We start from the raw sequence: 27,378 nt of genomic DNA on the forward strand, positions 1-27,378 counted from the left end.
CAGCTTACCCCCAAGCTACTTCACTCTTTTACACATTTCTATACACCATTATCGTTATAACTGCGATGATACTTATTGCTTGTGCAAAACCCCCCCTTCCAGCCTGTCATTGTGAATAAGAATCTGTCCTTAATTGACTTGCCTGTATAAATGAATTAATATGAAATAAACACAAGATCACGTGTTACTAATAATACCCAAAGGGAACATTTGAATGTGTTTGATCAGTCCATCAGTGCAGCGCTATGCGTACCAACCGGGCTCCCAGCCCCTGTGAATTGTCCCTTTGTTGGCACGGTGCTGACGTTATGTTTTAATGAAGAAAGGAGATGATGAGGAGGGGGAGCATTTACATTCATGGCTCCCAGAAGAGCGCATCACTGCAGCATATTATTACATAAAGCAATTAGGGGGCCCCACAGCCCCCCAGATTATGGGAGATGCTTTCCCCATGATGACACAGAACGGTGATGACTATTGACTCCAGCCGGCTCAGAGTATGTTGCATGTTTGCAATGATGTCACTGCACAAACCCCAGTGGGAAACTCTCATGAAATGAATTATAAGTTGAGAGGACTGAGGGGAAAAATATCAACACTGAGGGAGGGATGGTGGAGAGTCCTTTGATGATAATAATAAAAAGGTTATTTATGGAGTGCCTTCACAAACACATGAAGATGTGAAGTTAAAGCGGCTATAATTCATATTTTCTAGAATAACAATGGATTAAATGACAGGGTGAAACAATGTGACAGCATGAAAGGAGTCACTTGTAGAGAATTATGACCTGAATCTGCAGCTCCCCTCGGCTTTACAGAGCTTCATAGTGAGATTCAGCTCATTGTTTAGCTGTCCGGCCCACAACCTTACTATTTTAGTTCACTCCCACTGCTCTCATATTTTCAGCCGCAGCAGGCAGTTGTTTTCAGCATAAAGGCTCTAAAAGCCCACTCACTGTACACTACCTGCCCTCAGGAGTTGGTGGAGACCAAAAACAGAGCTAAAAGACAGTGAACACTGGATTTACATTCGACAGGTATCCAGAAATACAACTCCAAACTAGAAGGGCACTTGGAGTGCACAGACCTCCGCCAAGGCCAATCCGCAACAAAATGTAATGGGTTCTTCCTTGGCCCATGCTACACCCTTCTACCAATTTTCATGAAAATCGGGCCAGTAGTTTTTCTTTAATCCTGCAGACAAACAAACAAACAAACCAACAAACTGAACCGAAAACATATCCTCCTTGGCAGAGGTAATAATGATAATGTTGCTCAGTAACTTCTGGAGGTGTAAATAATAGGGCTGTCAAAGTAACCGCGATAACGCAACTTGCAATTTTTAGGTTGTAGCTGGCTCAGTTTTAAATCTAGAGTGAAGATACTGGCATCATATGAAACTAGAAAACCTTGACCTAGACCTAGCTTGTTGCGAAGGAGGTTAAATAACGCTCCAAACTTACACAAAAGTTTGGCAAGTAAAAAACTGGCATGGCCATTTTCAAAGGGGTCCTTTGACCTCTGACCTCAAGATATGTGAATGAAAATGGGTTCTATGGATCCACGAGTCTCCCCTTTACAGACATGCCCACTTTATGATAATCACATGCAGTTTTTTTTCTTTTCTAGGTAGATTGACAATAAGGAGGTTTCTGAGCAGTTTACACAAAAGAAGTGCTTGCCATCCAATCGCAGAAAAATGCAATTCTTGCAGATACAGTATCTCCAAATGTCAAAAGTTGTTTATCCTAAATCACAGCGTGGCTTTTTTCTATGGTGTTCCTAAAGGTCTTGGTGACTTAATGTGGTATTCTGGAGGGATTATTGATCATTTTTTATCAGTTCTCGATTGGCAAAAAAAATGGGTTAATTTAGCACCAAATCTGTGTAACAAATGGTATCAACCCAAAAACAACTTATGCGACATAACAGAGCATGGGAATGACCATCATATACTTCTATCATAATGTTCTAAACCCTTATACATTCTCAGAATGTATTTAATTGATTAATTATTTAATTCATGTTTATTTCAATGACTAGAACACCTTGACACACAGCGCTGAGCTGCATCTCAAATTACTCTTCAGGTTCCCAGCTTTCAGATGATGTACAACACTTCCATGTGACATCTACAGCTGACCTGCTATCTACCCCTAAAGACCCCCTGTACCCCCCTAAAAAAGACAAATACAGGTCTACTGTGGGTCTCAGAGGGTTAAAGCTAATTAAGCATTATTTTATAAAAGTAAGTTTATCTGACCAAAGTTTTGGTCAGACAATTACAGTATCAACTTTACAGTGGACAAACGAAAGCATCAATCTACTTTTTAAAAAAAGTGCTCTCCAATTTTCAAACAGCTCCTAACTAAATGCTACAGGCTTTGAAGTCCTAACTATTCAGGGGCTGGGCCCTTTCCTGCTCGGACCGCCCCCTCGGATCTGGCTCGAGGGTGAAAGTCGACTTTGAAGTGCAGACTAGACCAGGGGGAGGTATTTCAATAGGCCTCTAGTTCAGTCGAGGGCTAAAGTTGCAGCCGTAAGGGGGGAGGGTGAAAATGAGAGAGGAAAAGGAGCGAGGGAGTCTTTTGAAATGAGGCACCTGTACATTTGAGGCTTGCAAGAACAGGTATGTTCCCAGGGGTTAGGGGCTTTGGAGAATTCAAAGTCATTTCAGTCAGCTCCAACGCTCATAATCTGTTCTGAGAAGTGAGGAGGATAGGGGGGATATGATGTTGATACACTCACACAGGCGTGAACATGTTCTCAAAGGACTGGATGGATGGATGGATGGAATCTGTGCTCACACTCGCATGCGCACACACGGCAACAAGACCAAAAAAACTAAACAGAGAGTGAATTAGACTAATGTGGTGGCTCACTTACTGCAACAAAAAAGAGGAGCTGAACAATTTTATTCTACTGAGCTGTGAGCAATGCAGAAACTATATATAGGTCATCATTATTCTGAGAAATGGAGACACAATATCAAAAAGAAAGAGAGAAGGAGAAAAAAAGTTAGTGGCTGATGTCCTCATCAAGGATCAAAGAGTAGAAGAGTGAGTAGGGTTTGCCTTGTGGCGACATGACGGGAAAGTGGATGAGGAAACTAAACTGGAAACAGGAGATAGATGACGACCCCTCAGGACAATGTGTGTCTGTGTGTGTGTGTGTGTGTGTGTGTGTGTGTCTTTTACCACTTTACAATCTCAGATTTTTTATCTATAAACATCATTTGTATCCTTAACAGAAATTAATGTTTCTGTGCTCAGTGGCAGGAATTATTGATACCATTTTTGGGAACACGCTTTCTTGCCAAGTTTAATATACTCTATGAAGCCAGTGTCTGTACTCTCTTATTCACATGTTGGTGTGTGTGTCAGACGGTGTCAGCAATCACTTGGGACTTATTCCTATTTATTCATTATTTCTTTAAGCACGATATACTGTGTCAGTTATAATCAGCTGTGATTATATTGCTATATTATTATACTTGGGTTATGCATCTTCTATAGTCGGACTATAATATTCCAACTGGACATTATAGGGTTAATGTGTTGTGTTTAGTGTTAGTTTAAGTGCGTTCCTGTGTTATTTGTAGCCTATAGTAGGTATCATCAGCTTTTAGGAGCATTGTCCCAGTCAGGATGCTCCTACATATTATACAATGACACATTCTGAATTTCTACAGTGAATAAAAGATACTAGGAGATACTGGGTTTGTAAATTTAAAGGTTTTTGACGTAAAACTTTACCATTATTATTACTAGTTAAATGATTATTTTATTATTTACATTTAATTCTTCTGGAAATGTTTGCCCTAAAAGAGCAGATTCATAAAACTATTAAATAATGTTTCATTAATTATATTTGTTCATAAATAAAAAAAAGTTTTCAGTTCACTAATTATTTTACAAAAAGGACGTGAACATTGTATTGATAAATTACAGCACCATCTTACCATAGTTCAGTGTTGTGTTCACAGGTTGTTGTGCTGCCTCCCTGGTGGCCAAAATAATTACTGCAGCTTTAACTAGCCAACTACTTTTTGTTTTATACATTATTATTATTTCCTTATATATGAAAAATAAAAATAAAAATAAAAAAACGAAGCATTCCAATAGTGATTTGGAGGTCGAATACCATGGCAACGGTTGAAGCTCTGAAGCATTCGGGTCAGCCCTATATTGTACTCAGTTCTATTAAATTACTTAAAAACAAGAACAGTATAAAGTTTTTGGACTTGTTTGCTTTTAATGTTTATATGTCTTACTTAAACATATTACTTAATGTGATTACTTGTTAATTAATATATAACAAAACTCTCTTCCTGCTCTTCCCTCCAGGAAGAGCTGGAAAAATACCCAGGCCTGGATAAGCGGAAGAAAATGGGATGGATAATAACAAACTTTATTTATCAGTTTATCTTGATTTTTTAAAAAAAAATTCTTCCTTTTGATTGGAAATGTACTTCGTCACTTCTTGCTGATTTTCATAGTGCGTCGATATCTGAAAATATGTTTGTGTTCCTGTTTGTAAATAAAATAAATACATAAATCCTCTTAATTAATAGCAAGCGAGTAGAACTGACCAACAAGTGCCTGACAAACAAAAGTTGTCTCTCAACATAAAATACCAGTAATTAGAATTTTATAGGCTTATATTTATAGATGTATAAAATAAACCCCATTAAGTTTTTTATATCTTGCTGCCACTTGAGGCTGCCAAAAACGCAGACACCAACTTTCTCTCACTAGTTGTTTCTAGCTGTTCAGTCTTTCTAACACTTTCACTCACTCTCTCTCGTCTTCATTCATCGCCTCTACGGCCTTGTCTCCATCCCTCCTCACTAACTCCTTCAACATATTCCCCAGCGTCCCATTCAGCTGCGTCTGACTGCAGGCTCAGATCATCACTCCGAGGAGGAAAACAATGCGTCACAGCACTAAAATCCCCAAACATCCAAATCCCCAAATGAAAAGCCGGTCCGCACATCACTCATGCTGCTCTCAAAGAAGGGATCTTTGGTTTGCGTGAGAGGACATGCTGACACAGTGCAACACTGCCACATGTGCCCACCCAGTGGTTGGTGGCAGTTAGAGATGTAAGGATGGGGGGGGTTGGAGAGAGGGATGACTGGAGAACTGGTCGGGGAGAGAAATGTGGTTCACCATGACTGGAAACAGATCATCTTCCCTCGTGGGTCTCTTTGATGTCTGTGAGACTTATTTTGTTTTCTGCTGATTTTGTGGTATTCATTCATACCCTCCCACAGACTCGCATACACATCAGTTGAAGGAGACATCAAAGGAACTTCAGTTCAAACTTAGCCGGTAAACACAAATTCAATTTCCCTTGAGAATCAGATCTTTGGATGAAGCACCAGCTTATTGAATTACTGCTTTACTGTATTCAAATAATTAGTTCACTAGATTTCAACTTGGATGTGGACCAAAACTCTGAAGTACTGCAAGTTTTTAATTCTTATGTCCGTACATGTGCAATGTGTAAGATCTGGCCAGAATTTTAGTTTAAAACCATTAAAAAATGGACATCATCAACAGAATGTGACGAGGGTTACAGCGTTAACGTTACGTCCAAGACGTCTACGTATTGTGTTTGTAAAGAAAATGAGCAACCAAGCTGTAGCGTCCAGTCTGCCCTCAGTCCAACATTAGAGGACGAAGAAATAGAGCTGCAGCGAGGGCTTGCCAATCACGTTGAAGGTACGCTTTGATGATTCGTTTATTGGATTCATTCCAAAATGGCAGAAAACGAGAGAATGTTTCAGGAGGACGAGAGCGGCGGCGGCTACGGAGAGGGAGCTTCATTTAGCAGTTAGCAGTTAGCTCGAATTCAGCTAGCGGCGCAAACCCCAGCACCGGAGGTCTGATCCACACATGGGAGAAGTTTGCAATCTCCTTAGGTTTAGGCAAACAAACCTACATGGGTTAGGTTTAGAAAAGATCATGGTTTGGGTTAAAAATAAAAGCCCCCCGTAGGCAACCTTCTCACATGTGCGGGGGGACTTGCCCCGACTTCCTGCCGGATCAGCAAACTTTCTGTTGTTGCCATTACACAGGTTAGAACCGGCGCTCCACCAGCCCGCTGTGACTCCCCGGCGCTGGGGTCTGTGCTGGCTGAATTCGGTCCATCTCCTGGAGACGCCGCACGCTCTACTCCTGGTGGGGTGGTCCCCTGGTTGTCGAGACGGATCAAAGATGCGGGTCGTCTTCCTCGCCACTTGAATTTGGTCCAACAAACAAAATATCAAATGTACACAGACCGTCCAGCCCCCGGTTAGTGGCACAGTAAACACAATATAGGCTGACGCCACGCGCAAAAAATTATAAGCTATTATTTGGACCGGCTCTCAGAGTTTCAGTAGTTTGGTTGAATTTTGCGTATTCTTGCCCTGCTGTTAGTTTCTTTATTTGATAACTGATGACTGTATGGACCAGTGCTAAAGGTGAAATGCTGACCCCTATTTCTTTGCAGCATGTGGTTAGATACACAGTGGCTCCTTTAAAACAGCAAACACAGTCGTGATTGAAAGTTCATCCTTGACCTTGTAAACAGCCGATGACCAAATAATCTCACCACTAATATGTCTACTCAGTGGCTGTTCTGGAGCTTTTGATCATACTGCATGATTTTCATCAGCAGGTGGAGTTGCAAACTCCTTGAGATGAGATTATTTTGTCAACAGCAATGATACTGTATCGTTGAAAACAGCTTTGTGCAGCACAAAAACTGCTTCTTTTTACCGACTACAGTATCACGTGTATAGTTGTCAATGTCATTTGACTAGTCACAATTCCAGTTCAAGATATCTACAACGTCATTCTGACTAGTCAAAATTGAATTTCTGATATCTAAAAAAAGGACAATGTAGATATCTACAATTGAGGGGGAATTAAAGATATCTTGAACTGGGATTATGACAGAATTAAATTGTAGATATCTGAAACTGGAATTCCGGATATCCACAATTCAGTTCTGGATATCCGTAATTCACATTGTGGGTATCCACAACGGAATTGTGTACATCTGTAATGAGAAACCACATACACATGAATGGCAAAAGTAGTTTGAATCGTACTAGTCAAAATGTAATACGGATATCTAAAATTAGAGATTTTGCCTAGTCAAAATAGAATGATGGATATCTTGAATTAGAGTTTTTGCCTAGTCAAAATAGAATTATGGATATCTTGAATTAGTGTTTTGACTAGGCAAAATGACGTTGCAGATATCTCTAATGAATATCCTGTCTGGCTATTAAATGTTAAAACGGATTGCCATAGAGGCACACTGAACTGACCAGCTTTTGTAGGCCTGCAAACTCATCAGCTCAATAACAACATGCACTGCCAGGGAAGCAGAAACCTCAAGCAGACCAGGCCGAGCAGAGACACAGGATGGGTCCGTAACAATGCGACATCACATAGTAACTTCAAAAATTGTTTGAAAAAAATGAATGCAATTTTCCACTTTTGTAGACAATTTCTTTATTTGTGAATAGAAACAGACAATCCAGATTTTAGAAAAAAAAATGTTGTGTGTAATTTGCTGTTTCAAAACACCAGAGGCAGTAGGACACTTGACTTCTGCGTGGGCAGCACACGCCAGACTTCAACCAGTCAAAAGCCTGAGTGGGAGAAGTCTGGTAAAGGTTAATATAAAAGTCTTTATAAAAACTCTCGTTGTAGGACGTGTGTCAATCACACGTATCTGAGTTTGACACTCACAAAAAGAAGAGGAAGTGAAAGTAAAGGAAGTGGCATGTCATGAAGACAGACGCAGGTTGTGATGACAGGAAGATTAACGTGGGTTTCATCATTGTTGAGGCCGGAACGTTCTTCCCCTCTTGCCTCTGTGTTGCGTCAGATCAATGTTGCATCATTTAGTGGATCAGATCAGTCAGATTGTTTTGATGATTGCTGGTCTTTTTGCAGATTTGTAATCTATTTGCTCTTGTAACAGCACATTTTTCACTGCCACTTCATTATTCCTCTTCAGTGCCACTGAGATAAATTCAGTTGGTCCTATATGCATATGTAGAATAGACTCACATTATTTAAGCATTTACATAAAGAGCCTACAGTCAAAAAGTGAGCACAGCAGCATCAACAGGTTATAAAGACGCTCCTGCACAATCTTGCCTTCCTGTATCTGAACGTTACAGTGCCGTCGCTGGAAAACAGTGTTGTTGTTGTTGTTGTGAGTCCGCCAGTACAGTGGGAGCGGAGTAAATGTGGCCCCATGGAACAAAAAGAGCGCTATGTCAGCTCTCCGTACCAACAAAGCACGGCTTATCTGGGCAAACAAAGTGCCTGCAGAGACCCTAAGACAATTTACGGAGAGGACGGACAACAAGCACTGTTCCACTGGTTGCATTTAGGTCAATTTATACTGAAAGATGCATTTGGCTTGATTGTTTCATTTCCCAGAAATGTTTATTTGGTGCAGAAACTGTGTGATGAATGGATTCATTAAAATGTGTGATGCATCAATGAGGATTTTGTGATCCAAGAGCAGGGACGTTTACGTGCTACTACTGTTGGAGGTCTCTCTCGTCTGTTTTACTGCCCACTTACACAGAGAAAATGCATACGCAAAGTGGTGTATACCTTATCTGTAGATTAGCTGGCACACATGCACTCACTCACACTCAGATAATGAGACAAGTGATTGTAGGGTAACTGGTGTGGAGATGTCAAAGAGCTGAATGAGTTACTGCAGCATCATATTTCAAGATGGAGCGACACTGCAGCATGTCAACACAGTGCTGCTTTTGCAGGCTGGAAAGGCTTTCACACAGTCACAGCAACTGAAGCTACATCCATACTACTACATACTACTACTCCACATACTACTTGCATAAAGTTGAGGTCTATGCTACTTTATGCAAATCAGGAGCGTCCGACGTGACTTCACCGCCATCTGGAAACTCTCCAGAAACTTTTAAAACTAACCGTTGTCGATCCAAAATAGAACAGATTCAGCGACCTGCATGGCTTATTTCTTGCATAAATTGTTTTCAGAAACACATTTCGGTGAACCCATTTCATGATGTAAGAGAAGAAAGTTTCCAAACGAGCCGCCTCGTTGTTTCCGGTTTGAAAGACGGGAGCAGCAGCCCACGAGAGAAAGCGTTTGTCTAGTGGCAGCCCATCAAGTGTCCAACGCTGGGATCGGGGCGATGGCAAATGGACTTGCATTTATAGACAGCTTTTCTAGTCTTTCCGACCCACTCAAAAGCACTTTACACTACATGTCAGCATACACCCATTCACACACATTCATAACTGATGGCAGAGGCTGCCATACAAGGTGCCAAACCTGCCCATCAGGATCCATCTAAATACTCATTCACTAGCGTCAATGGCACAGCCAGATATGTCATATGAGCGTGCAGGGCGGTGCAGTCCCGTGGGTTTGATGCACATTCATTATACCGGAGGAATATAACTCTGGATTCAGCTATTAGCTAATTTTACAACTTTGTGTTTATTTAAATGAGGGCTATTTAAGTGTTCATACTGGGAAGTTTGATTTAATTATCCTCTGATTTACAGACGTCTCTTATACTTTCATGGCTATCGACTCATTGGCGTTTTCAATCCAAAATGTTGGCAGCGCTACTACAGCGCAATCTAATGGCCATTGTCACAAAAAAAAAAACACTAGAGTTTCTATACTCTTTGGTAGTATGGATGGAGATTAATTCCTGAAACGGCCCTAAAACTTTCGTCTGAACGGAGAATTGTTTTCGTGTAAAAGTTTTAAAACTAAAACATATTAGTGTGGATGTAGCCTGGGATGCAAAGTGGAAACGATAAATTGGAAATGATGCAGTACAAATGACAACTTGACATGTAAACGACGAGAGAGAAAAAATGCATATTTCAACATTTGTGAAGAAATAAATGAATAAAAGCAGGTAGAGAAAATGAGAAGTCATGATATGCCGAAATTGGCAACGGATGAAATGACTAAAAAACCCTGAGAGAAAACAACAGAGCAAGAGATACTGTAGAGGCGAAAGGTGTGGGAAGGCTCAAGGCCGAACAAACAGCCCAATGAATCATGGGTAAGGGACGAGATGTGCGATGAGGAGGAGGTATAGCAAACACAGCGACCTGCCGCCCCCTGCAGCTGGACGCTGTCCCAGGGTGTGACCCCGCTCACCCCTATTGTCCAGCCCGGCGTCCGCCCTACAACACCACCGTTTACACCAGTACCCGCCCCGGTGAGCACACACAGGCGTTACTGTTTACCCTGCATGCCTTGCCTACGCTGTAGTAACAAGGCCTTCCCTAGAAAAAACTAAAAGGCAAGTCTTGATAGGCTGACAGCAGCCTCCAATAAAACACGCATGAATATTTTTGTTCTTAATTACAACGTGAGTTGGGACATGCTGTAACCTAATACTAATGGTTTAATTATGGTTACAATTAAGAAAGAATGCTGTGTGGCGAAGTGTACTGTAGGTTATGCGTTTGATGTGACTGATGGCAGCTGAAGCAATTATCTTTAATTTGACAGTTATCAAGCCAAAAAGTACAGATTGTCAGGACTCAATGCCACAGAACATATAAAGGTGTTTCTGCAACTACGGGCATTTTTAAGTCCCAGCAATGACATTCTTTGATTTTTCTTTTAAATGTACAGTGCAATGCTTGATAAATAAATACACTGTGTTATTACCCATATTGACATAAAAAATAATTACTAAATAATGTGATTTAATAAAGTTTCTGAAGCATTTTATGGATCCAACACCACTTTTCTTCATGTCCCACAACTGTGATTTCAATGTTGAGATGCGTAAAATGAGCTAATTAAATTACAATATGACATTATTTCAAATAGAATTGTTCATATACATATGAAACATGTTTAATTTTTAATAATTTTTAATTTAATTTAATTTTGAGTCAAAAGTGACCGTAGTTGCAGAAACACCCATAAAAAACATGTATAGATAAACTATCCATCGATTCAAAATAATAAAAATCTTTAAGGGGGTTACTAATGCCAAAAGTTTCTTTCTATGAATGATATGATGAATTAATTTACAGAAAAAAACCTAACCAGTTCCATAAAACACGTAAAAGTACATTTAATTCTGGGTTTTATAATCTGCTTTATGTAACTGTTGGATATCAGCCATTAGAAGTTTGTTTGGACAGGTGAAAATCATACTCACAATATGCTGTTCATTAAGCTTTTATCAACCCAAAACATGAACTGGCATAGCTTGAAACCTAAATGTATTAATTCAATAATATTAAATCAAATTACTTCTCTTCAGGAGACTTGGCTGAGAAAAGTGGGACAAACATAAAAACAGAATAGTGAGCAGTTTGTCAGTACGTTTTACAGTAATCTGGAGGGCCTGGTTATATCTTACATCACACACCATCTGGAAGAAATAAGTGGGATTTCTACGCCACGGCGATGTTTTTTTTTTTTATATATACTTTTATGGATTGTCCATTTTGAATTGTGGTTTCGAGGATCCACCCACCTTAATCACAGGCTCCAACTGTGAGCTCAAGGAGGATCCCCACTTCTGCATTTGTGAGTGTGAGTGTGTGTTTTAAGTACTGGTTGAGCCGAGTCTAGCAGACAGGGCGACTATAATTGGGTTTAGCTGTGCACACAGTCTCTCTCAGAGCCTCCAAGGAAGATTATCTGAATCCAGGATGTGTAACCAATGATTTAATGCCCACACTGCAAATAAAGTTAGTCAGTTTGTCTCATGTTATAAAAATATTAAACAGAATTACTCCTTAAAATACAGTAAGTAAACACTGCCAACTGAACTATTTTCTAACTTCCTTCCAATACACATGAAATGATACAGGAAATTTCTCTGAGAACTTTGTCAATATATTACATTTCTAGCATATTTAAAGGTGTAGCACACTGGTTTCCAACCTGGGGGTCCAGACCCCCACTAAGGGTCGCCGAAGCTTCACAGGGGGTCGTTATGGCCTTCTTGATTTTAAAGGGATGTAACACAACTTATTTTAAAGTATTTGTTTGGCCAAGATCTCAGCAATTTCATTCATTTCTGTGAAGAAAACTACATTAAATTGTTATTTTAAAGACAAGATAAAAGCACGGTGAAGACCTGAACACAAGCTATAGTCACAGAGCCATCCCTCTCTGCTAAACAGCCTCGTCCTGCATTAGGAAAAGTACGCAGCTAAAACAACCAAAGAGCTAAGAGAACAATGGCCGAGAGTCAGGGAGGAGAAAACACTGAATTTGTCAAAAAAAGAAGCCTATTAGGTGTGTTTTAATGTTAAAAAATTTAAAAAATACACAAAACAGAACTGTATTAATAGTTCCTAAAAATAACAGGAAAACTTCATAGTTTCAGGTGATTTATCTCATTAATATTATATTCCATTTCTGACAATAGATCCCTCAAATGTTACACACTGTTCCTTTAAACAAACAAGATATCATGTGTTAGTGGTCTTAGAGGTTCTGGTCAGCGTATTTTGTTACCGATGGACAGAGCCAGGCTAGCTGTTTCCCCCTGTTTTCAGTCTTTGTGCTAAGCTACACTAACCATCTGCCAGCTATAGCTTCATAACACATAACAAAACAGAGTGATTACTACCTGGGTTCTGTGTATGTAGTCATTTGGTGAAGACGTTTTTGTTTTGGAACAGTTGTTTTTAATGATAAGAAGTTCCGAGAAGCTGCAGGGCAAAACATTTCCTCTGCAGGTCTAGCTCAAGTATTCTACAAATGCACTCTGCATTCTTTAGAACAGTCAGACAGCAAACACCTTTAAAGTTTAAGAGCGTCTTGAGTCTCCTCGTCTCACTCTGCATTCAATGAGTGCTAATTGTTTGTGCTTACGTTGTGTTGTTACGCCCATGTAAGCACATCATGTATTAAGAGGATTTCAATCAAGTACTTTACAGAGTATTAGTTTGTGTCTCTTCTATGGGTTAATACACTGGTATGAGTCAATTGGCAGTAGTGGAAGGTAAACTAAGTATATTGAGTACTGTGCTTGAGTACAATTTTGAGGTATTTATTGAGTATTTGAATTTTATGGTACTTTATACTTTATATTCTTCTACTCAACGACATTTCAGAGGCAAATATAGTACTTTTTACTCCACTACATTTATCTGACAGCTGATAAAGACTTTATCAGTCATATAAAATTGTGATATTGTGTTATAGAATTAACTACTAAAAGTATATAAAGCATTTAAAATGAGCTCCACCACAACTAGCTATAACATTAAGTACAGTCTACATGTTAATGCATCAATAGTAATGGTCCAGTAATATAATTATGTAACACTGACAGGGCCCATTCTCACAAACAAATACTTTTACTTTTGATACTTTGAGTACATTTAGCTGATGATACTTTTACGTAAGTGAAATTTTGAATGCAGGAGTATTTCTATAGTGTGATGTCACTACTCTTACTTTAAGTAAATGATTTGAATATTCTTCCACACACTGTCCACTGAGACATTTTACTAGGAACTGTTTGAATACAATGCGGACTGAACACATGATTTGCATTTAAATGCGAAGCATTTTGCAGAACAAAAGAATATTTTCTGTCAGTTTGATGACAGATACTCACTGACTTACAGAATGTAGACACACTTAAGTATGAAACACAAAAGGACAAATCCCACTGGCTATTTGCAGAAAGATTTGCATTCTCTTGAGTTACTACCCCTCTAGCCCACTCCGGGGTTAACATAAGCTACACTCATTTGGGAGGTCACGTCACTGAAAGCAAATGTGACACTTGTCTCATGCATGATGGGGGATCCCCAACCGACTTTCCAGGTTAAAAATAGCTAACCATATTTATAATGTTTATGCCAGCGTAGTGTCCAGTGTTTGTATACTGTAATATTTCACTCGCGTACTGTTGGTTTCGTACTAAGGTTTCTTACATACCATAAAATCTCATACTGTTTTAACGTACTATAATAGCATGTGTGTGTGGGGGACTTCGGATACAGCCTTAGTCACTAAAGAAGGGAACTTTCATAGTCTGACTAATAGGGCTGTCAATCGATTCATATATTTAATCGCGATTTTTATTCTGTTCAAAATGTACCTTAAAATGAGATTTGTCAAGTATTTAATACTCTTATCAACATGGGAGTGGACAAATATGCTTGTTTTTTGCAAATATATGTATATATTTATTATTGGAAATCCAATATTAATTAAAATTATTAAATTAAAATCCAAATTATTGGGATCCTTAGGTTCTTTAGTTCATATGATGCCAGTATCTTTTTTTTCCAATTAATATAAATTGTATTTGTATGTACAACCTATTGAGAAAGTATTGTTTAGGGCCTTATTAATTGCCAAATCTATTTCTATGTATGTATCTATGTTGGTATGCTAACCTTGGAAGGGATGAGGGGTGGGAATGGATGGTGTCATCTGTAACTCTGCACCTATTCCTCTGAATAGAAAAATCTAAATAAAGCAAGAAAAAAAAGTAATAAGGTTAATTTTATTTTTACTAAGTTGTTTTTGAGGTGCTCGAAAAATAATAATAACTGTGTTTCATCTTATGGCAAGGGGGTAGTGTATAATATTAACTATCTTCACCCTGTTTGCTCTCTTGAGTGACATGAAGAAACTTGAAAAGAGGAAATGTTCACTTGGAAGTTTAAAGGCACACCTAACTTCTTATTTGCTTTCAGTTAGTGTAAACTTCCATTCACGAGGCCCTGGGAGTTTTACTAATTTGGTATATTGCTTTAAATAAAGGACATCCTGCATTCAAATCCTTCCTGAATACTACACTATACTCTGACACACCATCATAAACGCCTGCTCTCACTTTCTCAGATGTTGATTCTGCAGTGACGGTGACGCTTCGCAAACAGGCCAGTGTTTGCTCTAGCTCCTGTAGTTAGTCCTGCGGAGGCGAGAGACGACGGGGGCAAAGGGCTTAAAAGCTGTAAACAATAACGGTGGCCACATACTGCAAAAATGTGAATTCCTGTTTGAGGACAAACAGGAGTTTCAGGAAGAGAGTGTACTTGTGAACTAGCTTGATGTGTTTTTTTAAACAGTTCCTGACTGAGGCCTGTTTACTTTGAGGGGGGAGGGGGGGGACATCTTTATCTGAAACGATAGATGGCTGCTTGTTGAGAAAATGCTTAAAGCCACCTGAGGAGTTTTATTGTGATGCCACAGTCTTGTAGTCTTGTTATCAAAGTAGTAGTAAACTCTGCTCTATCATATTGAGTCATGTCTTTCACACGAGGCTCTCCGTTCAATACATGTAGTGAACTAAACAATTCACTCTTGTTGTGTTCAAAGTTGAGCAACGGCGTGGTTTGCTGAGCTGATCTCTTGTTATCACCACATCCGCTTGTTTTGTTGTGTTGTAAAGAACTACTTTTTTTTTATGTTGTGCATTATGGTTAAGCAAACCACAGTTTCACTACTAACCTTTTTTAGGCCTACTTTAAATGAAGTTGAGTGTTATAAAATCCGAAATGAAATGTAACAATATTGTTCAGGCAATCCTTTTTTTTGTTGTATCAAAAGTGTAGCAAACTATAATTTGTTATAGAGTGCTACAGGAATGAGTCCTAAAACCAGAAATGAGTTAGCAGTTTAGCACTTCTGGTTCCCTCGTCTGGAAGTCAATGGGCTTTTAGTTAGATGCCTGAAATAAGGTCTGTGGTTAACACAAGCTGAAGAGATTTTAATGTTTTGTTCTACGACATAAAATACGTCAGTAAAAACCTTTATGTGTCCTAAAAAAGGCGGTTGCTAACAAGTGGCTACTAAACGTCATGACGCCGGCTCATCCGCCTCCACAGCCTCGTTGTTTATACTCGCACTCATGCGACCGTGGTGTAGTTAGTTTAAAGTAGTGCTGTCCCGAATACCATTTTTGGGCTTTTTGGTGCGGCGCGGCAGGCTGACATGTTCTTCTGTCTCTTTGTCTCCATCTCCCCCGTTTCAACGTCCACGATATCCATCTGAGAATAACTAATAATAAATAATGTTGCAGGATTATTGCTTATTTTATGGGCTATTTGGGGATTTATACATTATTATAACATACTTATATATATATATATAACAAAAATGAATGAAAAAATACCACGAAGCATTCGAATACTGATTTGGAGGTCAATTTCCATGGCAACGGTCGAAGCTTTGAAGCATTCGGGTCAGCCCTAATTTATGGCCTAACGTTAGCTTTTTACTTCTGATGATTGCATTTACACTACAAAAATCACAAAAGTGGTGTTCATTTGTTAAGATTATCTTGCTGAATAAAATGTATAAGTATCATAAGCATGTGTTTGCCACAGAGCTTATTTTCTGCAATAATACAAAACCCAATGGAAAAATCCCATTGTCTTTTTGTCGAGGGAACCAGGGCAATGCTAACTTCCTGGTTGGCCTACAAAAATACGTCATCCATGGAGCACTCTCTTTGATCACAATGTAACAACTCAAAATGTGAATTTTTGATCATATGTACATAAATGAATCATCCACAGTGACATTTATTTTCAAAAAGAGTGCAAACATTGAACAATAACCTGTGGCTTTGTAACATGATCGCTGTTGCTTTAATTGAAAGTTACAGTAATTAAAGGAGTAGATGCAGGAAATAAAAAGCACTTAGGGGAACGCCATCAGAGTGGTTAAACTTGTTTTATGTGTCTTTAAGTAGACTCCTTCAAAGAAAGGAATGAGGAAATTATAATGTACAAGACAAAGAGCAGGGAGCACGAGATGTCTCAAAGAGGCAAACTAACAGCATCTTCAAACTGATGCTTGAACTAAACTAAACAATCAAGAATATCTTGTATCCTGGAAAAAAAAAAAGAAAAAAAGAAGTTTGGCCTGTTATTCTACAGTGACATTTCTGTTCTTAACTTCAGCTGATATAAAATCTAAAACCTCAATGTGACCTTTTTCTTTTAAAACCAACATAAAATACTCAGTGTTGTTTGTCTTTACTGGACAGAGAGGCAGTAAATACCATACACGGATGGAATAGGAACAACGTGGTGGATCCAGGAAACTCCAAATCGACACAGTGAAAGTACTATAGGCTTACAGTGTGTTGATGTGAACTGTGCAAGAGTGTGTGGGTGAAATCTGATGCAACTCCTAGAAATAAGGACCTAGGTATACACTGAAATCCCAGTCACAGGTCCCATGCTGATAGAATACAACAGAATAAGATGTCTAAAAATGACATATTATTGCCTTGAAACAGAAAGTCTTGATGGGAAATTACACTTTTTTTTTTTTTTTTAATTTTATGTTGGTTTTGTTTCATTTCTGTTGTCCATTTCTGTTTGGCACAGCTCTTTGTTTATGTTTTCTCTATGCTTCTTCTGTATGCAATTTTGTTTAATGTTTTCTGCTGTTTCTATGTATACTGTCATTTTGAAATACAGAAGAATAGAATAGAATAAAATACACGAGAAAAAAGATGACTAAAAATGACATATTGTTGCCTTGAAACAGAAATTGACATTAAAAGTCTTGATGGGAAATTTACACTTACAAGGAACTTGGGCAGCAATTCCAAGTGAAACTTCATATGCAAATTTCATCAGCACGGTCGACCAATCACAGGCCGTAAACAAAATACGTCAGAGCCGCTGTGAGCCAATCAGCTGTCACCACGACAGTAGAAAAAGCTCGCAGGCGCAGCTCGTCTTGTTGAACAGTAGAGAGAATCACCGGTGATCTATCGGGTAACCAGGGAAACCTTTAAGGTTTCTACTGAAATACAATAAAGGATACCCGATTATTTCCTTAAATTCAGACACCAGACCAGTAGGATATATTACCAACATCATGGTGGTGATAGCAGCAACAGGAGGCACCGTGGGGTCCCACAAAGTGCTCCTGATTTCCGGGAAACAGACGACCGGCTCTCAGACGAGCTTCAACCGGGCCATCTCGGTCGTTTTACCGTCACAGTCACCGGAGAGCCCGGACTCGTCCGATTCAGAGTCCGGCTCCTCAGCTGGGCCGCCCATAAGAAAGAGACAGAGACTCACACACTTGAGTCCGGAGGAGAAAGCACTCCGCAGGGGTTAGTCCTATTAACAAATCATCTCTAATCTAACACTATTCCTGAGGCTTTATGTGGGGACACGCCCTTTCTTTCTTTTGACGTTTTAAATGCTGCACTTTACTGTCTTTTCATTGTTTTTATTATCCTCTTTTAACTTATACTTATATATTCTTTTATTCATTTTATCTTATGCAGTTTGTGCTCTTTGTTTCTTGCTTTTATATATGTAAAGCACTTTGAGTTTCCTTTGTGTATGAAAATGTGCTATTATAATAAACTTGCCTTGACAGCACAAAGAAATAGAGTAGCATCTCTTAATGTTAGAAGTAGGTCATATAAGCGGGTTAGAAATGGCCTCATAAAGCAGTAACAGAGCAGGATACTGATATCCTGGTTAAATGCCTGCCTGCCTGCGTGGCAGCAGAAACATGGCCGGTGGTGGTGATTGCGCAGCACTGTGAACTCAAAGTCATGTCAGGGGGGCTTAGTCAGCAGCAGCATCATCATGAAAGAATGTGTGTTAAATTTTTTTTTTCTTTTTCCTCCTTCCCTCTTTTTTTCCAGGAAACTCAAGAACAGAGTCGCAGCTCAGACAGCCAGAGACAGGAAAAAGGCTAAAATGGGAGAGCTGGAACAGCAAGTCCTAGAGTTAGAGCTGGAGGTACATTTATTTCATCATCTTATTAATAATAATAATAAGACAGCAGGGCACACCCATCTTCACCCACTTTCCTCATGTCCACCCATATGTCATGTGATGCTTCAAATGAAACATATCTTGAGACATCACTGGATACAATTAGTTTGTAATAAGGGCATTAATCTGCTCTAGGGAGGACAGATAATACTGCATACAGTGCACTTTCATAGACTAAGCTACTGGAGTTACACCTTGCACTATACTCATTTTTTAACAGCCTCTTCTGCACTATATTCACTTTTTTTAATAGTCCTTTATCACAGCTATTACCCTGCACTATATTCAGTTTTAACAGTTTTATTCATCTCCTTGTATTTTTTTTATCTGGTATATGTTTTTTGTACTTTGTACTTTGCACTACTATCTTTTTTACTGCTTGTTTTGCACTATGGAACTGTGATGCTGGAAACTTGAATTTCCCTCGGGATCAATAAAGTTACTCTATCTATCTATCTATCTATCTATCTATCTATCTAATTATACCAAATACACTAAAATTTTTTTTTTTAGTGCTACACTTCCTCCATTTTGGTGCAGCTTCATTTCTAGTTTTGGTTCGTTCTCGTCATGCATCACTTCCCCTTAAAACGGTTGCAAGTTTCAAGTACAAAACATCTGTCTGTTTTTCGTCCCGCAGAATCAGAAACTTCACATCGAAAACAGGCTACTTCGGGAAAAATCGAGCGGCCTACTGACAGAAAATGAGGAACTGAGACAGAGACTTGGGTTGGACACCCTCGACTCTAAAGAGAAGGTAAAGATTGTGATGCAAGACCGTAAAGAGGAAGCCGGTTGGCTTGTGGTAGTGAATGTCATTCTTCTGAGTGGCGTTACCTTAATTCACCCGTTCTTTCCGTTCTTTTTTTTCGTCACAGGTTCAGGGTTTGTTGTCCAACGGGAACGACGCAGGTTTAGGGATCGGGTCTTCTGAGTCCGCAGCACTCAGGCTACGTGTGCCTCCGCAGCAGGTGCAGGCCCAGCTGTCCCTAAATCTGAAGACTTCTCAATGGATACAGATGGTCCTGACAGTACAGACAATGAGGTAAGTCTCTAATAAAGATGTCTCTTTTTGTTATGAAAAGACGTGTGTTGAGATTTAAATCCAAAGCTCTGTAATAACCAGCAGAGTCAGGTCATGGGTTACTAGGCTAATCTCTAACCTATTCTCTCCCCTCCCTCACTAGTCTGATTTGCTCCTGGGCATTCTGGACATCCTTGACCCAGAGCTGTTCCTCAAGTCTTGTGAACAGGAGTACCAGGAGCCGCAGGTGCAGCTGGTCGGAGGGGGGAACCCAGTACCTGCCACCACACCTACGGCTCTGGGGACCCCATCAGTTAAGCTGGAGGCCCTTAATGAACTGATCCACTTTGACCACATCTACACGAAGCCCGTGGAGGAGGTGGTGAGCGGCGGGCATTGCAACGACTCGGAGAGCGACACGGAGGAGAAGATCGACGAGGCCGCCTTCCCCATCGCCGACGTGGTGGTGGTCGAGGAGGAGATCGTCTGCATCAAGGACGAGCCGGAGGAAGTGGTCATCCCCAGCTGTGACGGTCACAGTCAAGTGGATGACTTTTTCTCTGGAACCTCCCCGCCTGCCCTCAGCGGCCTGGATAAGGAAGCCTGTCTTGCGGACACCTACAGCGACTCTGGATATGAAGGGTCCCCATCCCCTTTCAGCGACATGTCCTCTCCCCTGTGCTCAGACAGCACCTGGGAAGACATGTTCGCTAGTGAACTGTTCCCCCAGCTTATCTAAACGTCTGACTCAACCATCCAACCAATAAGTTATAATATATATATATATATAAGAGCTAATGTGTAGTGTTCAATAACTACAGATGAGCACACAATGCTTCATAGTAACATAGAACACCACCGAATCCTCTCGTGTATATAGGCTCAAGTTAAGCACATAATCTCCTATTATTACAGCAGGTCTGTACCACTGGCGATGCTGCATTGACTTGTGGGAGATGGAGTTCCTGACAGCTTATTTCGGCATCATTTGATTACTGCAGAGGATTTAAGATTGATTACAAATCTTTCACTCACTGTTCCAGACGACACGTGGGTGGATTCCAGTATTTCTGTAAATTAACAGGGGGATGGGGACGGATCATTTAAATATAACCTTTTTATTTATTTGTGTATTCTGCTTCGGAGTCGCTGTATGTCCACATGTAAAAAAACGCTTTCTTCTAATTTGTCGACGCTCTCCATGTAGTCCCAATTACCTGCATTAAAAAACTTTTTTGCATTGCATTTCGTCTCTTGGTTTCAGTCACTGCCACTTGCTTATACATTTTTCATAAAGTTTTTATCTTTACTATTATATACTGTTTATATATGCAATGTCACAAAGGATCATCTATCATGAACATGCACATGAAAGCAGAATGTTTAAGGAATAGATAATACAGGTAATATTATACATGTTTCCATCATCAGCTCCATATTAACGCTATTTACTACGCTAAAACAGTACGTGAGATTTCTTTTAGCTACCAATAGTGCTTGAATTGCATACTATTTCCAGTGAGATATTACAGTATGCAACGCTGGACACTATGGCGGCATAAATATCCCACAATGCAGTGCGGTAGTGAGAACAACGTTCATAACAGACGTTGACGGACAGCTCTATAACGTCAGTAACGTTTCAGTTTACAAAGTATAAGATTTCACTTTGTTAGGTGTAATATATATTTTAAATTAAGTCAGACTTTGATTCTCACAAACTGTCGTTTTGGTCACATGAGGTTGGCTCGGGTTACCATGGTTACAATTCTCCAACCGTTAAGGAAGCTCTCGGGAAGTGACGATGTAAATTACTGCTCTGCAAATTTTTCTCGGGAAGGACCCCCAGACCTCCGCTTTGGTTTTGAAACCCTATTTTTGAGTTCTCAAGGTTGGCCAGTGTGCAAGTAGATGTTGCTTCATTTGGAGGGGTCACAAAGCCAAAAAAAGGCTAGAAAACTACTGTACTAAGCAATAAACTATATAAAAAGGTAGCTGACAGATTAATCAACACTGAAACATCATCAAAACATTTTTCTGCTTACACAGAGGTTTTATAAAAAGCTTGTATCGTCTTTACAATTTACATCACATTACCAAGTTTTACCCCGAGACATGATAAGAGATAAGGAGTTTTAATTATGCAAATGATGCTTAATCAGATCGTTGAATGTTTACTATGCTCTCTTAGTTCAGAATGAGGTTAGGGTATTAGGAGTATTTTCACTAAACAGGTTTATCAAACAACAATCAACATCTATAACTCAATCATGCAAAGCGCAATCTGGTCACAGTTATCTGTCCAACTCTCCTATCAGTGAAATAATCTCACACGTGTGTAGACACAGTGTTTATATTCCCTATCTCTCTTGTTCCAGCACAACCTTGCTTTTCTGAGAAGCGGGCCTGCTTGTATTACATAACACTTCTAATGTAACTGGGAGTTTCCTGGGAGTCCAACCTTTAGTCTTCACTGCCCGTCAGAAATAGGTCAGTGTAAGTGTTGTTGGTGTTTTGGCCTGCTGTGAAGAGAAAAGGCAGAGAGGGGAACACACCTTTCTCCTCAGGCCGTTATTCTAATCACAACGAGGTTGTCATTCTGTATGTTAGAGGAGACAGTTGGCCTGTTAAAGTACCTGAGGCCGTGATTGGTGTGACCCACCCATTGAACGAGTCCCTGTTGTTGTGTGAGCTGATTAGATCAGCTTCTCAAATGCTGAACGCTGATGTAATTGATCTGCAGGGCCTGGCTGCCTGTTTGCTTTAACTCCTGTTCACTGACTACAAAGCTTTGTATTAGTGATGTCATCCATTATGTTTCACAGCAGCTACTCTCGTACACGACCTTCTCTCTGGCATCAGGACTCAATGTTTCAAAATGTGAACTCTCCAAACACGTTCTCATCCCAACTTGTCACATACTGACGCTTTGTCACTTTTTTCCGTCGCAGTAAACACATGCTTAAAGGTACTGTGTGGAGGATTTGACAGCATCTAGAGTTGTGGTTGCAGATTGCAACCAACTGAGTACCCCTCCCCTCACTCATCTCTTTCCAAGACTACGGTAACGTGAGCAGCCGAGTGTACATGGTGGTATTGACGTTCACCTCGCTTAGAGGCCATCCTTACCATAACAACACTACTTTAGGAGCAACGGAAGTCAGACGGCGGCTGGCGGTACCATGGTTTTGCAGTCTGCGACTCACATTACCACAGTTTCACAAGCGTGTCGGAGAACTACGGTTGCTTTGAGGTAACGTAAAAACATGAAAGGCTCTCTCTAGAGCAGTGTTTGGTTTTGTCACTTCTGGGCTACTGTAGAAACATGGCAGACTCCTTATGTAGATATGAAGGGCTCATTCTAAGCTTACAAAAAAACACAACGATTATACGTGATTATACACTAAAGAAAACATAGTTATTAATATTATATTCCATTTCTGCTAATATATCTCCTGAAATCTCATGTTGCACAACCCTGAGGAAACTTTAATAGGTCATATACCAGTTTAAAAAAGTATTAAATACCTTGGAATTCATATTCTAAAAATAAAATGAATTTTATTTGGAAAATAAATGTTATTGTTTAAAAAAAATGAGATTTTTTAGCAAGTCCGTGAGGCAAAGGTAGCATGGGGATACTGGACTTCATGGAGGTGAACTACACCTCCTATAGCCCCCATTTCTCTAATATTCATTGGGAAACAAAATGGTTTCTTTGTTATCCCCAACAAATTGAATAATATAATTACTTTATTGCCATGATGCAATGGTGAATGTCAATGAAGTCATGCCTGTTTTGGTATCCGTATCTCAGTATGATGATTCATGTTCTCTGTTTTGTCATATTGTCACACATTGTAATTGATGATTTCTACAATAAAGAAATACTAGGGGAAAAAACCCTCTCGTACATGACTGAAAATGATCTGGAAGAGGTTGAAGGGAAAAAACAAAACAAAATGGCAACTCAGCTATTTCATTGGAATTTGACCTCCATTTTGTTCCTGTGGTAGGTTAAAGGAAACCGCAGCACTCTTTGACGTAGATGCGCCTCAGCTAGCCCGAAAGAGTGTGGTGAGAAATTCTCGTAGATACAAACCACAACATAGACTGAAGCAGCCGTACAGCTGTAGAGCCGAAACTGAAAAATATCTGCTGAGGCAGGTCTTTCGATTTCAGGATGTAGATTCTGGTTATTTAGGGACAACAGACTCTTTTCTGGTTTCAGCTCGGTGTGTGTGAACCATTGGTTAGATGAAATAAGCTTTGGTTAAAAACGAAAGATCAGCTTGCCAAGTTAAGAGATATCTGCACCCTTTAGGAGTTTTCTGCATTAGACATTGAATCACCGCCAAAATCCTTCGTCGTCACTTGGCCACCATTGCTGTTTTTTCCCCCTTACAGTACATTCAAAGTGATTCCTGCTAATCCAAGATGATTCCTGCCAAAATGCTGAGAAAAAGCACATTTTTATGATCACTGGATGTTTCGAAGATGAATTCCCCTTAAAGCACCCAAAAGATTTCCTTGCAGCTGTTTTGAAACCCGACACAGAACTGATATTCAAATCATCAACAGGAAACCGAAGAACATGTTGGTATTTGAAGGTGCTTTTACGGCTGCTGTAACAAAACCAACATGTGAACTTTAATATTGATATCCATTCTTCAAAATTGCCAAAGTTTAAGCAGAAAAGTGACACGCTGTTTTACCCCCAGCACCAATTCAACGTCATCTGTAGACATCAGAGAGCGTAATTTGGATCTTGCTCTTGGCCACTTTTGGCTCGTTTGACTGACAAAAAAATTCAAGCACGTGATTCAGTATGTCCCAGGTGAGGACCATATTAAACTGGAACTTGCCAGTGTTCTCACAGCAGGGGCTTGAAGAGGTTTCATAATGACCATGAAGGTCTTTCGAACTCCAAATCCAAGTCTTTCAATAGAAGGATGCAGTTTCCATTGTTCAGGCAGGAGTGCTGCAATGTGGCTGCATTTTTTCATAATTTAGCCCCTAAATGTATGATAATTTAAACATGTCATAGTTTCAGTTTTTTTTTCTTTCTTCCTAGTAGTAGTTAAAATGGCACAAAACTGATCTGAAAGCAGCCTGATTAAATCAATAATGTATTACAGAAAACTGACCCTGGATCTCCCATTAATGATCTAATCACATATCTGCTGACATCTTGAGAAAGAGCTACTGCCCCTAATTACAACCTCATATAAACTCTGTGCGACTCTATTTTACGACTTCCATTTTATGTGCTTAAAGTGTCACGCTGTTTCATTTGATATGGTGCATGGTATGCTATCTGTAGCCTATTTGATTACACGCTGGGATGCGTAGTATGTCCTGTAGCCTGCCATAATAAATAACAGCCTGTAGTCAAACGCATTGTAGTCAACTTGGTGAACCCATGGATGTATTGTAAAGCGTGGGATATACTGTACGTTACTGATTTGGTTCTGTGTGACCACAGTCTGGATTTAAATTTACTATAGTTTACTCCGAAGTAGGATATGAAATAAGATTGATTGATTATCGTGGCCTATAAAGACAATGCTCAGCGTGTTCCTGGAAACCAGTATGAAACCAACCATGTGCTGGATGTCACAGTTCACGCTTAAATTAGAAACCAGATTTGTCGTGCTAATATGACACTGTCGTCACCTATGCACGGATTTGGATAAACCTTACTGCAGGCCTCGAGTTACTACGCTGAGCAGTGGTATAAAGAGGGATTGCTTAACCTACACTGGCAGCTGCCACTTCGATGTAAATGCGGGTTTTACAGTTTCAAGCTCTTCAGTCTAAACTGTAAACTCAAAATATACATTTAAACTTAGAGCAACGGGATAAAACTGCTCTGACACAATAACAGTTTACAACAAGGATTGTGAAGAATAAAAGAAGAAACCACCTGATCAAACAGGGTTTCAAAGACAAAGCGAGTCAGGTGTAAAGGCAAACAAGCAGTCAAGGCAGCCATGTGGCAGGTTTCTCATGTTAATGGTGATGCTGGGTGGGGGTGAGCTGGGGTCGCACTCTCTGCAGCCGCCAAGCCTCGAGGGCTGGGCGACTTCAGTCCCATGACCCAAATGAGGAATGCAAATCAACGACCCCCTTTGGCATTCTTTATTAAAAGACTAAAGTGTGACTGATCACAAGCTGGAGAGGGGAGCGGAGGGGGGCAAAGCTGTGGTATTTAGGGCACTTTATCAATGACTCTGTAAGACAATGCTGACCACTTTCAAATCCAAGATAAAGACCTGCCTGTTTACCATGGCTTTTAATTAATTTTCTTGTAAATCAACTGTATATGTTAATTTGTTTAATGTGCTTTTGCCTGTTTGCTTTTATTGTCTTTATCATTTGTTTCTTGTATAATCTTTAAAGCCCTTTGGGTATGAAATGTGCAATATTAAATAAATTTGCCTCGCCTTGCCGACATGCACATTAATATTACACTATTACTCTGAATATGACGATTGGTGCCTTCAACTGAAACTCGTGAGCTTGTGTTTACAGCATGGGAAGTCGTATACACGATATGCTTGGTGTTCAAGTGGTTAAGTCGTGAGAACACCTTTGCTAAGTAACGGCAGTATTAACGTTACTGTCGGCGTCTAGATGCCACAGAGGCTAACAATTTAGTAAGCAAGTAAGTGGGTAACATGTAGTAAAAGTAAAGGCATAATGACAAAGGAAAAAGACGAGGACAATTGGAATATCAAGATTTTCCTCAGACCTATTATAAAATTATGAAGAATATATTAACTTATTATGCACCGAAAAATGAACTTCCAAGGCCTCCGCCATTTCTGACAACGTCAACAAACACGTCACAACTGGTGAACTCGGAGCTTTCAGAAACTTTCCACTTACGAGGTTGTGAATACGACAAGAGGGGGGCGTTCACCACCCATCTGAAGACACCAAATATTCCGTATTTGATAAGGGTCATTTAAACAGCATATTCCATTTAGATATTCTGAATTAGGCCTTTTCCGATTAAGACATGTGGGATATGCCGATATTATTCAGGTTTTAGGAGCATACCTTGGACATGTACACAGTGCATTCAGAATATGCGTCCCAATTAGGATTTTTAAGTCAGTTTGCGACACACGGCCTCTTGCCTGTTTGCAGCCAGCTCTGTGCGTTGTACACAAACCAACTAGCCGACAGTTTACAGAGATGCATGTCCAAAAGAAAAACCCACATTTCTGGATGGAAGGAGAAACACACCTACTTTTAAACATGATGAAAGACTTGGATATCAACAGGTTTTCGCAATATGTGCCGACCTTTTCAAGAAGGTGGTTGAAGGAATGAAAGAGGGAGGCTGTGTTCACACCGGTTACATTAATCGGATTACGCAGAGCTGCATGTAAACAGGAATATTAATGGAATATTCATTTTTATTAGCCATGTAAACGGCTTAGTAGGAACATTGTCTTTTTCATAATAAGGGCAAAAGCAGAATATTTTGTGTATGTAAACGTAGTCAGTGATTCAGTTGGGGAAAAGTGAGTCATCAAGCGCGTCATT

At 39.8% G+C, this 27,378-nt stretch overlaps 2 protein-coding genes across 7 annotated transcripts in view; one reads left to right on the forward strand and one right to left on the reverse strand.

Annotated features, from left to right (window-relative positions):
• znrf3 (zinc and ring finger 3) overlaps nt 1-27,378 on the reverse strand; it is a 149,037-nt gene that overhangs the window by 87,704 nt on the left and 33,955 nt on the right. The gene's annotated exons all lie outside the window — the stretch shown is intronic.
• Nucleotides 17,734-21,066, forward strand: xbp1 (X-box binding protein 1). The gene is given in 6 exon segments (XM_037779122.1): nt 17,734-18,116; nt 18,665-18,761; nt 19,438-19,554; nt 19,676-19,732; nt 19,735-19,842; nt 19,985-21,066. Coding segments are annotated over 6 exon segments (1,194 nt in total). The 5' UTR covers nt 17,734-17,877; the 3' UTR covers nt 20,561-21,066.

This window comes from Sebastes umbrosus, chromosome 8, assembly GCF_015220745.1.
Source record: "Sebastes umbrosus isolate fSebUmb1 chromosome 8, fSebUmb1.pri, whole genome shotgun sequence".
Lineage (NCBI taxonomy): Eukaryota > Metazoa > Chordata > Actinopteri > Perciformes > Sebastidae > Sebastes > Sebastes umbrosus.